This window comes from Amblyomma mixtum, chromosome 4 (genome assembly GCF_055824585.1).
Source record: "Amblyomma mixtum isolate Tamu chromosome 4, ASM5582458v1, whole genome shotgun sequence".
Taxonomy (NCBI): domain Eukaryota; kingdom Metazoa; phylum Arthropoda; class Arachnida; order Ixodida; family Ixodidae; genus Amblyomma; species Amblyomma mixtum.
Window position 1 is genome coordinate 68,246,891 of NC_143015.1, and position 15,826 is coordinate 68,262,716.

A 15,826-nucleotide genomic window follows, 5' to 3' on the forward strand; every position below is an offset into this window, starting at 1 on the left:
AGTAAATTTGTAATAAGGGAGTAATTACTCATTGGCATCCGCCACATGAAAGCTGAAAGCTGTATAGCCTTCCTTTGTAGCCGTATGGCTGCGCTTGGGTGGATGCCAATGAGTAATTACTCCCTTATTACATATATCTTTTGTTTTTCAATTTCAATAAAATACTTGTCTATGTTTTCCTGCGGGCGCTGATCCAGATGCCTGTAGCTCCTTAGTATTTTTGAACAGTGCTTAACACATCTTATTTTCACTTTTAAATTTTGCACAATTTTCAGTTACGCCCGATGGAACGGCGTCCGATCACAAGTTGTTACGCTCCATGACCACAATGCCCAGGCATCGCCCTGTTTAGAAGATGTAATTTATTACATGAAAAAGGGTAGTTTCGTAACGTGTAACTTTAGGAGGTAGCGGCGTGACTGTGGCTATGTTGCCTTTTTTTGTTTTTGAAGGCTTTGTTTCTTTATTACTTGAATGCCTTGCGCACCTTTCGCACATGCTCCGATTGTCTTCGTGTGTGTATATACCATCTCCATTCGCAGTTAAAGCTTAGTTGCGAGACAGAGCTTGGAGAGTTTACTTTTCTTTTGTCCGCAGTCCGTATGGTCTGAATTTTGCGTTCAAGATGATCAAGAGACCATGGCTCCTACCTTTCTACCCGCCATCTGGTGGCCACCCGAGTAGAAGAACGGCATATTGTCTAAAAGAGGCTCGAGACGTGCATTTTTCCCCTTCACCCGATCGTCGGTAACCTATTATCATCCGCATCTACAAGCCTCTGCCATTTCTCTCAAATTAACCATATCCTCTTCCAGCCGCGGCTAACTTATCTCCGCAAATTTCTTAATCTCGATTGCAAATCTAACTTTCTAAGAGTGAGCCAAGCTGACCTCCATTGGACTGTAGACCATTACCCCTAGCGATCATTGGTTATCTTGTCTTCACGTTTAGATACCCTATACCCAAGCCGATTTCTTCCCAATTTCGACTATAATATTAGTAACCCGAGTTTGTTAACGGATCCGCTCTGCTCTCCTCCTGTGTTTTAACGCCTGGCAAAGAAATACAGCTGCACAAATGCTGTGTGGCACAAACGACATGTCTTGGTTTCAGAGGAAAATTTTCCGCAAATTAACACAGGACGGGAGGGAGAAACACGCACACACACACACACGGGCGCAGCAGCACAAAGCTGAGAGAGCACTACTTCGAAAACCCGTACGAAAACACGAGCAGCAGCGACGGTGGTGATCGGACGCCCCCTTATCTGCTTTGTTTTCGCCTTACAGATTTCAACGACGAACCCTGCTGCACTGGACTCAAGACAGCACTTAGTGTGACGTCACAGACTTTTGCGCCACCGCGCTTCTACCGGCCGAGCTGTAAACGGGTCACACGAGCAGCAGCGACGGTGGTGATCGGACGCCCCCTTATCTGCTTTGTTTTCGCCTTACAGATTTCAACGACGAACCCTGCTGCACTGGACTCAAGACAGCACTTAGTGCGACGTCACAGACTTTTGCGCCACCGCGCTTCTACCGGCCGAGCTGTAAACGGGTCACACGAGCAGCAGCGACGGTGGTGATCGGACGCCCCCTTATCTGCTTTGTTTTCGCCTTACAGGTGGGTTACCCCTGACTGCCTGCTGCCATAGGGCGCTGCCTTGTTTCTGACCTGAAGGCGGACATTCCAGTGTGCCTTCCGACGCTCAGCTTCCGTGAATTACTTGCATCTGCAGATTTCAACGACGAACCCTGCTGCACTGGACTCAAGACAGCACTTAGTGTGACGTCACAGACTTTTGCGCAACCGCGCTTCTACCGGCCGAGCTGTAAACGGGTCACACGAGCAGCAGCGACGGTGGTGATCGGACGCCCCCTTATCTGCTTTGTTTTCGCCTTACAGGTGGGTTAACCCTGACTGCCTGCTGCCATAGGGCGCTGCCTTGTTTCTGGCCTGAAGGCGGACATTCCAGTGTGCCTTCCGACGCTCAGCTTCCGTGAATTACTTGCATCTGCAGATTTCAACGACGAGCCCTGCTGCACTGGACTCAAGACAGCACTTAGTGTGACGTCACAGACTTTTGCGCCACCGCGCTTCTACCGGCCGAGCTGTAAACGGGTCACACGAGCAGCAGCGACGGTGGTGATGGGACGCCCCCTTATCTGCTTTGTTTTCGCTTTACAGGTTGGTGAAAAACCTACTTTTCTACTTGCCATTTTTTCTTTCACCACCGCTGCTGCTGCCGTGTTGCTCGCTGCTGCCTCGTTGCTCGTTGCTGCCTTGTTTTCTACCGTGCTCTCAGTTGTAGTGTCAGGAGAAAGATTTTCCGAATTTAAACCTGTATGTTGCACAAGCCACAAGCTATACCAAGGCTAACATGCCGGGTACATGCCCTTCCTGCGAAGAATGTCTGCCAAATGACGGACTCGCTATCAAGTGCGCCGAATGTGAGTACACCTACCATCTCGGCAATTGCTCTGGTGTTTCTACGTCAACATATAAGGGAAAAGGCGAGAAAGGTCGCAAAGCGTGGCGATGTCCAGAATGTCGCAAAACAAACGCAGGAAGCTCTGACACACCCAGTACGCAACCTGACCTTGCTAGCTGTTTAGCCGGCATATGTCAAAAACTTGATGCTTTTGCTGGCCTGCCTGACCAAGTCGATGAAGTGAAGAAGTCCATTGAACTAATGTCAAAAAAAAATACGATGATATACTTGAAGAACAGGTAAAACATGAGAAAGAGATCTGTACCTTAAAAAAACGTGTTAGTGCACTTGAGACCAGAGTCGACGCTGATGATGTTGAGTCATTGAGAATGACTGTGAACGACCTTGAGTGGCGAAACAGAAAGCTGAACCTTGAGGTGCACGGCATACCGGTGACAAATGATGAGAATCTGATGGAAAAGGTAAAAAACGTAGCAAAATCTGTGGATTTGCCAGAGCTTACATTGAATGACGTCGATGTTGTGCACAGACTTCCTTAAAAGCCAGGAAAGGTGCCCGGGATTATTGTACGGTTTTCAAAGCTCTCAACTCGTGACATGTAGTTTCAGAAGCGTACAGCTTTAAGAGATGCTCACTCGGATGTATCAGTCAGCGAAAACATGACGCGTCAAAGCCGTGAGCTGTTGCGCTATGGAAAGGCTTGGGCAGGTGAAAATGATTACCAGTACGCTTGGCACCGGAATGGGAAAGTGTTCGTTAGAAGGAAACAACGCGATCCTGCGATTGTCATTCATTGTCCAGCAGATTTGGACCAGTTGTAAAGCCAGTAATGTGCGGCAATACGTGGCACTCTTTTTCCAATGGCTCTTTCTACTGATCTAGTTAATCTTTCTGACCTCAATAGTTTCATTAAGCCTGATAATCCTCATTGTTGCTCTTGTATTCATGTTAATCTGAGATCTGGTCGAAATAAGCAAGAAGAACTTGACTGTTTTTTTCAGAGAAGTGGAAACTCGTTTCAGTGTTGTTATGTTTTCTGAAACGTGGTTTACTTGTGAAGGTGACGTCTATGTGATTCCGACGTACAAGTGCTTCTATATGAACCGATCCATAAGAAGGGGAGGTGGTGTTTCAATGTTAGTTTCGAATATTATGGAATCAGAAATGGTGCCTGAATTTTGTTATTACGCCCCATTACGAAGTCCTGGCAGTCAAGTCTGGCACAAGGATATTTTGTGTCTGCTATCGTCCACCGGGTAGCAGTTCTGCTGAGCTCTTTTTATTTCTTGATTCATTCCTGGAATTTGTTAACATGAACCAATATCAGTTAATTTTAGGTGGCGATTTTAACATTGACATGCTGGCCAACAATAACACAACAATCGAGTTCAATACTTTACTTAACGTCCACTCCTGTGAAAATGTCATCATGTCACCTACACGGATTACGACAGAATCAGAAACACTTTTAGATCTTTTCATAACAAACTCCAAAGCAGAAAGCTTGAAATCAGGCACCATTGCTTATGCTCTGAGTGATCACATGCCAATATTCATATCTGTCAATCTTGCTTCGACTTCTCAACGACAACCCAACCAAATGTCATTTTATCAAGTTATAAATCATCACACGTTATGCGAGTTCAAGGAACGCTTATCTAGTATTGTTAACTGGGAACATGTTTTTGAGGAAAGCGACCCTCATGAAGCATACGGAAATTTTTTAGAGATTGTTACTGACATTTATAATGCTTCCTTTCCACTTAAGAAATACTCCCAGTCAAAGAAAAGTAAGAAACCATGGGTCGACAAAGACATGTTGCAGTTGATAAGAAAACGCGATAAACTTTACAGAGTGTTTTTACAAAGTAGATGTCCTGAAGCACTGAAAACATTCAAAAAATTTAGGAACTTCGTCACAAAGCAATATATTTATAACCGATTTAATTCAACTGGTGGACAATCTGAAAAAGTTTGGAAGGTTTTAAAATCTATCTTCAGTAATTCTTCCGAACCGACCACAAAAATTAATCATGAAGGGATTGAATTAAAAGGTTCTGATCTAGCAGATGCCTTTAATGACTACTTTCTTTCCTTTGCTGACACATCAAGCGGCGAGGTAAATCTGTCCTATATGAGTACCAGAAATGGTGAAACAATATTTCTAACACCGGTTACAATAAATGAAGTAATAACAGAATTTTTAGCACTTAATAATAGTAAAGCTACAGATGCGTCAGGTTTTCAGATACAGCCCATAAAATTTACTATCGACATTCTTGCACCTTCCCTCGCCCATATCTTCAACCTATCCTTAGTTTCCGGTGTTTTTCCGCGTCTTATGCAAAGGGCAAAAGTCACAGTAGTGTATAAAAAAGGAAACAAAAATGAAATGGGAAACTATCGCCCGATATCAATCTTACCTGTGTTTTCCAAAGGCCTCGAAAAAGTTATTCTTAAACGGCTATCCTCCTTCACTGAAAGATGTAACATTATCACTACCGCTCAATATGGGTTTCGTAAAAATAGATCGACTAAGTTAGCTCTCCTTGCTCAGAAAGAATTCATACTAAAACATTTTGAAGCCAAAAACATGGTACTTGGTTTATTTTTAGATTTTTCAAAGGCGTTTGACCTTGTTAATCACTCTGTGCTGCTTAAAAAATTAGACCACTACGGTATTAGAGGCATAGCCCATATGCTGATTTCCTCATACTTGCGACATAGATCTCAGTTTGTTTGTATTGCCGGTGAATGCTCCCAGTTGAAAGCGGTAGCTTCTGGCGTTCCGCAAGGGAGCATTTTGGGTCCGTTTCTCTTTGTTCTTTATATTAATGATATTGTTCGCATCGATAGCACTGCTAAGTACATAATTTATGCAGATGACACTAGTCCGTTTTTTTCGGGTACTTCAACGGCTGACCTCGCAAATCGAGCTAATAAAACCTTAAAAGAAATAAATACTTGGACTGCTGATAATCACTTAAGAATTAACGTTAGTAAAACTGCAGCCGTCATGTTCCACCCACGTCACAAACACTTTGAACTTCCTCTAATTGAACTAAACAATACTAGAATAGAATTTGTGCAGTCTGTGAAAACTCTGGGCGTTTACTTTGCAGCCCGATATGTCGTGGAATGACCATATTAATTACCTCGTTCAGAAACTTTCCAGAACAGTTGATATCATGCGCCGCCATTGCTTTAATTTTCCTACGTCAGTCAACATGTTACTTTATCACTCTTTGTTCGCTTCCATAGCCAGCTACGGATGTATGGTGTGGGCAACAACAACAGCTGAAAATATTAACAAATTCACTGTCTTACAAAAACGTATTATACGCATTGCATGTAAAGTGCCGTATTTCTTCCACACTGCGAGCCTTTTCCACCGACACAACGTTATTCCAATGAAATCCATGTATAACTATAGGCTGTGCTACAAATATAAACTCGCCATAATGAAAAATGATGACTTCTCACTTACACTTGCTAGGTTAGAGCAAAGCAGAACTGTGTATGATACCCGCGCAGCAGAGCCTTGGAATGTTAAGAAATGCCGCACAAACTATGGCAAACAAATGTTGCAGCATACCTTACCGACACTTCTGAACCAGTTGTACTGCCACAAGAATCTTGATGTCTCCGATATTTCTCTGAAAGAATTGCCCCAAATATTCGTGTAGCTCTTTTTTTTCTTGCTATTACCATTTTGAGTGCACCTGTCAGTTCTGCTGTCCTTTATTTTCTCCTCCCTGTGTTTGCCTTTATAGTCTCTGACCTAATATAGTCCTTTTTTCTTTTACAAGCAGAATGTACTGCTTAGTGAAAGTACATGTGTCATTCTGTGTACAGAACATACGAGTTTTTTCTTACAATTTGTTTGATGTCCTATTCCGCCGCCGTCAATGCTGCACTGTAAGAGGAAGCGAGGACCTCTCAAGCTGTCTATACAGCTTTTTCCCTGGCTGTCCTCGCAACACCTAGTTGCGGAAATAAACCTTCAAACCTTGCGCGTATGAGTTAAGCCAGCTGGCACACACACCGTGATTTTAATCTGTCGTAATTCTCGCCTAACTCCCGAGACAACGTGAGGAAAAATTACCCCTTTCCACCAGCGCCATGTAGTGCAAACGACCGCTCTAACGTGGTGCCGTTAAAGTCGCGTCCGAAACAGTTTGCCCGCAGCTCATAAATGAGTGAGCTCGCAACAGTGATACTATAAATGAGCAATCTCGCACGTACCTGTCGCAATGGCCACCTGACAGGAACTGAGAAGCACGTGACACCAATCCGTAATTTCGACGCACCGTGTACAAGATGCGGCAAGTATCGAGGTCTTCCTTCCAATCCCCGCTTTCAAGTGAGACGTGCGTCAAGCTGTAGTTGTCTTTGATGCCGCCACCAAGGTAAAAACCGAAGTGTCTCATCGCGCTTTCAAGCCAAAACCCTCCTCTTCGGATGTTCTTGCTGTGATTGACGGCATCTGCAAGGCACTTTGCCCCCTCTTTATTCAACCAATCTGTCGACACGACAAGATGTACTATGCTGGTGTTTCGTGCCAGTGACTCTATTATTGCGAGCCAGTGTCCCTGAGTCTGTGGATGGAAGTGATTCAATCTGATTGACACGAGGGCAAGTTCTCTAAGCGCCCTTGTTTCCTGAATGAAGCGAGCGAATAGGGAACAGCGACTTGAGGTAAGCGAAGGAAAGTCACAGAACAGGTCCAAGGAAGAGATATTATTAGCTAAAGGCCAAACATTTGAGAAAGTCCCAAGCGGCGCTAGGTTTCCGTCGTAGCGGCCAAATCGAGGTTCTTTTGAAATGAAATTGTCCTCTAAGACACAGACAAAACTAGTCAACGGCATTCCGGTTAGCTGAAATGACACAATTTTTTCTTCAGCGCAGTTCTCACGCAGGTCATTACAGACTTCAAGGAACTCATCTTGGTCATTGCCCTCAACATCAATTATTACTTTCTTGGCATTTCGCTTGGCGGACAATGATTTAAAAAACAGCTTCCAGTGGTCGCTGTCCCACATCGCAAAAGGCACCTTAAGTTCTTCCAGTGTTTCATTTTCCCCGAAAGCCGTAGCCGAGCAGTTCAGGAATCCCATTTCAGAGTCGAATTCTTCAGCTACACTTAATCTCAATTTGCGCAGCACTTTGTTTTTGACAGCAACGTTCTGCAATAGGTCTCCACATGCTTGGTCAGGGTTAATGTCTTCCAGCTCAACAATCAAAAGTGACCCGTTGTGCACAAGCGCGTCCAGTACCACCCTCAAGTAATGTTCGGAATCATCCCTCATTCCTTTCACGGTCAAAGCAGTGAGCTTACATTGGTTTCTGAGAAAGTCTGAAAACTCCTCGCGGCATGGTGGAGAAGCCGCATCAATGACACTCGAGTTGACTGACAGTTTCATCAAGGAGATGTGTGCTTGCAGTGCTTTCAAAAACGAGTCTGCATGCTTACCACACATGTACAATTCAGGAATCTTGAGGCAAGACAGCGATTTGCTAGACCGCAGAAGACTGGTCAGCGAGTCCACAACTGTTGTGGAACTGTCTCCCCTGCTTAGGAACACTAGTTCTTCCAGGTTTCTGAGTTTTGATATGGTCTTACATGGCAGCTTACTCAGCAGTGTCCTTTGAAAGACCGTCACAATCTTGATGGAAGTACTTCGCCGCAATGTTTCGCAGAGGTCTGCCTCGTCTCTCTCATATGTTAGAAAAGGGTAGTCGAAGGCATAGATGCAGCGGTGTGTTGCAATGAGCCAACGGAGAAGGCCTGTTTCGAATCCATGAGAGCACAATTTATCGCTAAACCTTGACAAATATAGCTGTCCTGCAGGTCCCCGTATCTCACGCAGCTGATACCCTAAGTCGAAGAGTAATTCATTCCAGAAGGGAAGCCGGCCGATGATGTGGCACGTTTGGTGACGGGCAGCTGTGCAATGCGGACGGTGCTTCAGCACTATGCGAGCCAAGCGTTCGAACTTCGGGATGCCGAACTGCTTCGCCAGCTCCTCCGGATCAGGTGGCAGTGCTCCATTTTCTGTAGTTGAACGGTTCGCCATTGCACCTGCGGGGAACATTAGTGCGCATTACATCACAGTGGAAGTAAAGAGCATCGATACTTGCGCCCCCTATATTGTTTCTGCTGCACCGGATGTTAACTATATGCTCAGAAGAATATTTTCGTTGTCATTGTCATGTGCTGCTCTCATATTTAACCTTGCTTTCGTTGACAAAAGTTTTACGAAAAGAATGCAGGAAAAAGTGACTGTAGTACACTAAGGTGGTGACATAAATATATTGCCCAGTTATCGACGCAATATCCATGCTTCCCCGTATTTTAAAAAGATTTAGAAAAGATAATGCACAGACGCATGAGTTCCATTATCAGTAAGCACCACATAATTACAAGCGCTGAGTTATGATTCATGAAGGGCCTCCCTACAGAACGCGCACTTTTGCTACAGAAAGAAGAAAATCTGAGTTTTTTGAGCGTCAAGAGTGCACTGTGCGTGTGTTCGCGGTCTATTCAAAAGCATTTGACTGAATTAATCACCATAGCATCTCTGAAAAATTGAACCATTACGGTTCCGACGAGTTTTTCATCAATTATTACAATCGTATCTTCAACACCGTAAGCAGAAAGTATGCATTAACCACCATGCTTCGCATTTCAGCAATATAACATGAGGTGTACCTCAAAGAAGCATACTGGGGCCGCTACTCCTTTGTTTATATGAACGATGTAGTTAACATAGATAATGCCACTAAATTCATCACTTACTCTGATGACCCCACATTGCTTTTCGCTGGCCGAGATCAAACAGAGGTAGTTAACTAGGCCGACCGTGTTTTGGCAGGACTTACCTTATGCAGTACTGCAAACTCTCTCGAAATTAACGCAACTAAAAGAAAATCCGTGCTGTTCCGACCGAAAAACCGCACAATAAACCATAACTTAACATTAAAATACGACAACAAAAGTTCAAATATTCTCTCAAATTAAATGTCTTGGCGTACTCTTTGAAGAACATATGACCCGGAACATGCACATAGATTTGGTCGCAGCCAGGAGTTTGCGCGTGTGCGGTAGACTCGAGAAGTCACAATATTATTTACCTAGAAGGATCAAACTCATAAATAACCGTAGTTTACTCGTCTCCCACATTTCCTGCTGTCATTTAGTGCGGGCAATCACCACTTTTACCAACATTACCAAACCTCATATGATTCAGAAGGGAGGAGTGCATCCTATAACTAAATCTCCGCGTAGCTGCCATATCGAATTCCTTTTTAAAAATTTCAATTTACTTTCAATCCCTCGCCTTCATAAACTGACCCTTTTTACGCGCTACAAAATAGCCATAAAAGCATAATAACAATTTTTTTAATGCTGTTTCGCGTCTGGCAAAAAGAAGAAAAGCGCGTGACACCCGCATGTTGCCAGAATTGGAAGTTCGACGCACTCGCACTAACTACAGAAAGCAAATGTTTCGTTTCTTGCTTCTCAGTTACTAAAATAGTATTGTGTAGGTTCATTTTTCTGGAAATTTCTTTTTTTCTTCCTTTTTGTTTGCTTTTGGTTCCAATTTCCTTTTCCTGGTTGCTTGCGGGCATTGTACTTAAATTCCTGCACTGAATACGGTTTCCTGCTGTGTCAGGCTATGTAAAGTGTATGGGGCTCTGGGCCTGGTTAAGCCGTTTGTGTGGCTTTTAGTCGACCGCCCCCAATATCGATGTACAAGACGATGAAATAAAGAAATAAAGAATTTGAATTTGTAAGATGCAACAAAGCTCGCCGCCCAGCTTTTAGGGGTGGTTGTCAGCGGACCTCCGCGAACTAGCCACTGTAAATAGCAGGATTTCGAAGAGCAGTGTTGCTAATGGTGCGATAAAAGAGCTAAGCTTCAGTCAACACTTCTCTGTGCCAGTTATGAAGACGCTATCCTAGAAATTTCACCCGGGCCGAGCGCCTACTGAATCTTCTGCTGCATGCGCCTGTGCTGCCCACCTCTTTTGACCCACTCTATTACCAATGCAATGATTTAAATGATAAAAAAAATGGCTGAGGCTTAGCTAAGGTTAAGCCTAGTCAGATGCGAAGCATATTGATGGCTAGGCTTGGTAATACATGGCTTTCCTTGGTTGAATACTTGGCCATTTTAATACAACCACTAGAAGTGTAGGAAGGATTGCCGTGGCAGCTATATACGGGATCATCGGTGAATTCACTGCAGAGTGTACAACCGCTGCCCCAGCACCGGCTACAACAGCATTCTTGGCACCCATGGAAAGTACATTGGAAACACCCTTAGTTATTCCACCACCGCCACCATTCCCTATAGACTGTCAGCTGCAGCGCCTCTGATGTGGAGCCTCCACTATAGAGGCTAGAAGGTTTGACTAGTGTCGTGAACGCGCGGGCGCAGTGGAAATGATTTGCAATGACGGCTCACAGATGGCGCTGCCGCTGGCAGGTGTGTTGTGCGCGCGCTCGGCAGCAATGCCGGGAAACGCATTTCGCTGCGCGCATCTCGCTGTAACGGCCGTGATATTCGTCTGGCCAAAGCATAAAATATAATACGAGTGTCCATGTGTTCTGCGGTGCATGCGGCATCGGTCAGAAGCGGTATTCTCAGTAAACCACTTTCGAAGCTACTTCTTCAGGTGGACACAGCCTGTTGAAGCCGCGAGGAGTTATATTTTTGCTCTTCTATGCTTGGTTGACCCATTTTCGCGGAAAAAGGAATAAAGAAAAGGTGTGCAGCAAGACAGCGACGAAGGGAAAGGAACGAGCACAACACGACATGCGCAAAAACAAGAAAGGCTCGTTATCCAAGAGTTTGAGCTTGTCTGGCGACCGAGCGATATTACGGCCTCACGTGTGGAAGGCACCACTCGCGGATGGTCGTTACAGCCCCGAATACATTAATATAATCACATAAATAAGGGAACAGAACACATTAACGGAATTTTTGCTTACAGGAACATTTCACTGACGCAGTTTCATTGGCACCGCCTCGAGCAGCTTTTGCTTCCCGCTATTGGACGCCTTATCTTTGCTCATTGCCTTAGTAAAAAATGCTACCTTGTCAATACATAAAACTTATTCATATCCCTTGTAAGAGCGCGGGAGTGTTCGCTGGAGCCAATTTCTTGGAGTTCACACCCTTCTAGAAAATGTAAAAAAGACATCATGCTACCAGCATATGCAGCTTGTTTCTGCTGAAAAAGGCAGTGAATGCATTTCCTAGTGCAGTTATTAGCACTTCAATGCGCTTTGAAGTGTTCACCAAACCTCCATGGTCATCCTGCCTCGTCAGTGAGGCATTCGCATTTTCATCAGCCTCTAGGGGCAAGATAGCCAAGATGGATGAGGGGGAGGGTAAAGGCGTTTGTCGAGGCGGAGCTCAAGGTAGACCTCTTTTATGGTGCGGCGAAGAGTGAGTCTCCCACCGTCCTCCGAGGGCTTGGGCCAGGGGATCAACGGTGCCCGGAAAAGCACGCCTTTACCCTCCCCCTCATCCATCACTCACGGTGCCGGAGTCTCGCCTTCTTCGGCACATTCAGATGAATGCAGTTATCACCCCGTCCCGCCTCTTCCTCTATCGCTATCGATCGGACCCTTCCTGTCCCAACTGCCCCTGTATCTATGCGGACCTGGCCCATTGCCTCTTCTATTGCCCGGCTGCTCAGCAGTCGGGTTCCTTCCCCCCACCCTCTCTATCCATCACCACCTGGCTCGACTGGCTTGGCGCTGAAGGGGAAGAAGAACAGCGGCTTCTGGTCGCCCAGGCGGTCGAAATGCTCGGCCTATAAATTTTGGTCGAATAAAAGTCTTTTACTACTACTACTACTACTACTAGACAAGATGCACATGCGAAGGGGCACGGGAATATTTTCAGTGATTTCCTGAAAACGCAGCCAGCGACATATAAAAAGTGAGTCGGCAGTCGCTTTTCTTTTCTACGCCGCCTTTATGGTCAAACATGCTGTCCTGCTCTTGCAGCACTGCTGAAGCATGTGCGAGATTTCCCTCGTCCAAGAGATCATCGATTAGGCTCGTTATCTGTGCCACCTTTTCTTTCCTTACATCAAGAGAACTCACAACCTCAGCTGGTGAATTTCCATTCCTTGGCGACCTTGCCAAGTTGTAGAAGGCAAGGTTATTTACTATAAGCAAAAATTGTTCTGGAGAGGTGGTCATTGCAGCCGAATGATTGTCTTACAATTCCAAATAAATTCTCGAATTTGTCGTGGATCAAATTGGCTGTCAGGAGATATTTGTATTTTATAGTGATGACGCGTCACATAAATAATAAGTGACAGTGTGCTTTTCAGCGTCACACGAAGTCCGAGGGCAGTCCCTGCACTGAGAAATCCATCGCCGTGCTGAGCGGCGTACCGTTCCCATTCATTCAAAAAAGCTAAAAATTCTTCAGAAAGCTCGCACTTTCTTACTCTGGGCGAAGCCCTTTGGAGGGCACCCTTGATGCCATGACAAATATCCAGCGTTCCATGAGCTTCACCAATCCTTCCGTTGGCTCAGTAGTACGGAAAATTTTGTCGAGCTTATCCTTGTAAAAAAAAAAAAAGTCCTTTCAAAACCTCATCGCTGAACTGCTGGAAGGCTAGGTATACACGCATTTTATCAAATGCGTTGTCATGCGTTGCGCACAAACATGCCAGGCAATCAGAAACGAAGTGAGCGAAGCGGAAACAAACGAGAAAGACTCGACGAGCGACACGAGGAGCTGCGGCGGCGGCATCGGTCTTCTCGGCTCGCCTAACTCGCCTGCCGCGAACAGCGCCACCTACGCTAGCATCGAAACAGGTTTCGGCGCGGCGGCTGGCGAGGGCACCTGCTCACGACACTAGTCAAAACTTCTAGCCTCTATACCTCCACCGCCGCGGCCGACCGCGCGAGCCGGCAGCCCATCTCTCCTCTGCTGTGACGTCATGTTGTCACGTGGTGTCACGCGGTCACGCTAAAGATCAATGGTAGCTCCACCGCCACGCTCGACGGGCTGTAGTGTAGCTCTAGTAATATGCTTTACATAAAACTAGCTCCACTCTGCTATTCTGACAGCTCCGAAAAGGAACCCGGAACATTCAGGATTTAGAAAGAACTACTTCTCAACGCCTCTTACCGATGTGTGGGAGACACCACAAACAGAATTGCCACTGTATGCTTAAGTCCCAGTAACCGATGAGTAATTTGCCGTCTTATAACAAAGTGACTCCAATTAGGGGGATTCCCATAAAAATTTGGCCAACAGTGTTGCTACTTAGAATTATTTATCAATAAAGCCTCAACATACCATATGCTAGCAATCCCGGTTAAATTAATTGGTAGAGCGACTGCTCCGGCGACGTGGAGGTCCCGGGTTCGGTCCTCGGACCAAGACGAATTTTTTTTTTTTTTAATGTACCGCAGCCGTTTGGCTGCGCCTGGGTGGATGGCAATCAGTAGTTTGCTCTCTTATTGCAATTCACGCCACCTTGGGGGATTCCCCTAAACAATTGACCAACCGCGTACATCTCTACGACGAAACTGAATCATTCGGAGAGTGTCATATTAAGAAAGAAAAAATATTTTATGATAAAAACGTGGCCCAGAATGAGCCTTGCGATTTTCGCAAAATACAAGCGTAAATTTCTTATAGTGAGCCCGCTTCCTGAAAAGTTTTTCTCCCTTTTGTCCAGTTTAACCATTTTACTCCTCAAGCAAAATCAACCGTTTCTCGTTTGTGATTAGCAAGTTAGTATCTAGAGAGGGCAAATAAATGCATTCGGCCATACAATGCGCAAAACGTTCTCGCATACCGCTGTTCCACACTGCTCCATCAAGGAGCGGATTTTGTGTACGCAGCCGTCTCAGTGCTTTCCTTAATAACGGCCGACCACAGAGGTCGCACCACTCCAACTAGACCCAATGGTGCTTAGTGTGTCTGTTCCGGCGGAATATGCTTGGCCTACACGCAAGCACTGAAAAATCGTTGACTCGAGAAATCCTGCCTGCCAAATAACAGAGGAATGCGAGGCTTAGAGAGGGCGAAAAACAGCAGCCGGCCTATTAGAGTGCACCGACAAGTCGTAGTCGTCTGACATGTACGCTCGCGATAACATCACCGCGTTCAGAGCGATTAGGAACCGTCGCTTTAGCGCGCGGCAATGTAAACCGACCCGAACACTCTTGACTCACGCGGCAAGGCATCCGCGGAGGAAGAGGGAGGTGCGGAGGGAGAAGAGCGAAGGTCACAATCGCTGGAGGAGAGGCGAGCCAACTTCGCGCCGCGCTGACACGTGAAAAATATATAGTAGATGGTGGTCTCTCCATATGCAGGGTGTGTCGCTTAAAACTTGGCGCAATTACTAAAAACTTAGAATTTTTGAGTAAAAAGACCGCTTTTTTCGGCATAGCATTGTCACCGATGGAGTCCATCAGAATACAGATAACAAGTGCTAACCAGCTGGCTGGTTAATACTGAATAGTTAACATTTTAACTGTTACTGTTGGAATTTTTAATAATGAATTAGCATATAGCGTACTGTACGTAATACCAGTACCAGTTCAGAGAATTTCAAAAACAGTTTCCCTGGGCGCTGTGGCGCAATAAATTCTGGCGACAGCGGGCCAAAATATACGCCCTTTGGAGAAGCTTGCAGGCAAAAGCACCTCTCGAGTACATGTAACTGATCGAAATGGCCAAAATTTCTTGGACCAAGGCGCCGAGGGAAACCGCGTTCTCGAAATTATAAAAATTGATATGGATATTACAGAGGGCTGCACGCCCCTGAACGATTATGGAGCATAACAGTAATAGTTGAAAAGTTAACTATAAAATATTAGTAACCAGGCTGCTGGTTAGCACATTTGAGATGTGTTCTTATGTACCACACCGCCGACAATGCTATGACGAAAAAAGAGCTCTCTTAACTCAAAACTTGTGTCTAAGGTGAAACACCCTGTATAAGGGCTCCTTCGCCCATGTTAGCCTCAATTCTTGTTGCCACCGAGATGCGAAACCCGTCGACATTCCCGGTATCGCCACTCCTCACAAAGCAGCCGCGCAGTGAGCATGCCATCACATTCTAGTTCGCTTTAGTACGACGGATTGCAGCGCTGAAAGGAAACCCGGGTAGGTTGGAGGCTAAGTGACTGAAGTGTTATAGAATGATAGCAATGCTACGCTTCAATCGGCAATGCCAACAAGCTGGTTTTTGTTAATGTCATTCCAGAATGGCTCACGTACAGGCCACGGTGTAAGAATAATTACAACGTGGCCGTAAGAATTCTTACACCGTGGTACAGGCACAACCCATTATTCTCCGCATTTCGAGCTCAATGCTGAGAAG

At 45.4% G+C, this 15,826-nt stretch overlaps 1 protein-coding gene across 3 annotated transcripts in view; it reads right to left on the reverse strand.

Moving 5' to 3' along the window:
- LOC149346765 (uncharacterized) overlaps positions 1–15,826 on the reverse strand; it is a 52,323-nt gene that overhangs the window by 8,093 nt on the left and 28,404 nt on the right. For 2 of the 3 annotated variants that reach the window (XM_089586679.1, XM_089586678.1), the window contains exon 2: positions 6,698–8,534. The exons of the other annotated variant lie outside the window; for it this stretch is intronic. In XM_089586679.1, the coding sequence (XP_089442805.1) occupies positions 6,698–8,529 (1,832 nt within the window). In that variant the 5' untranslated portion in view covers positions 8,530–8,534. The remainder of the gene's footprint in view (positions 1–6,697; positions 8,535–15,826) is intronic. 3 annotated transcript variants of the gene reach the window in all.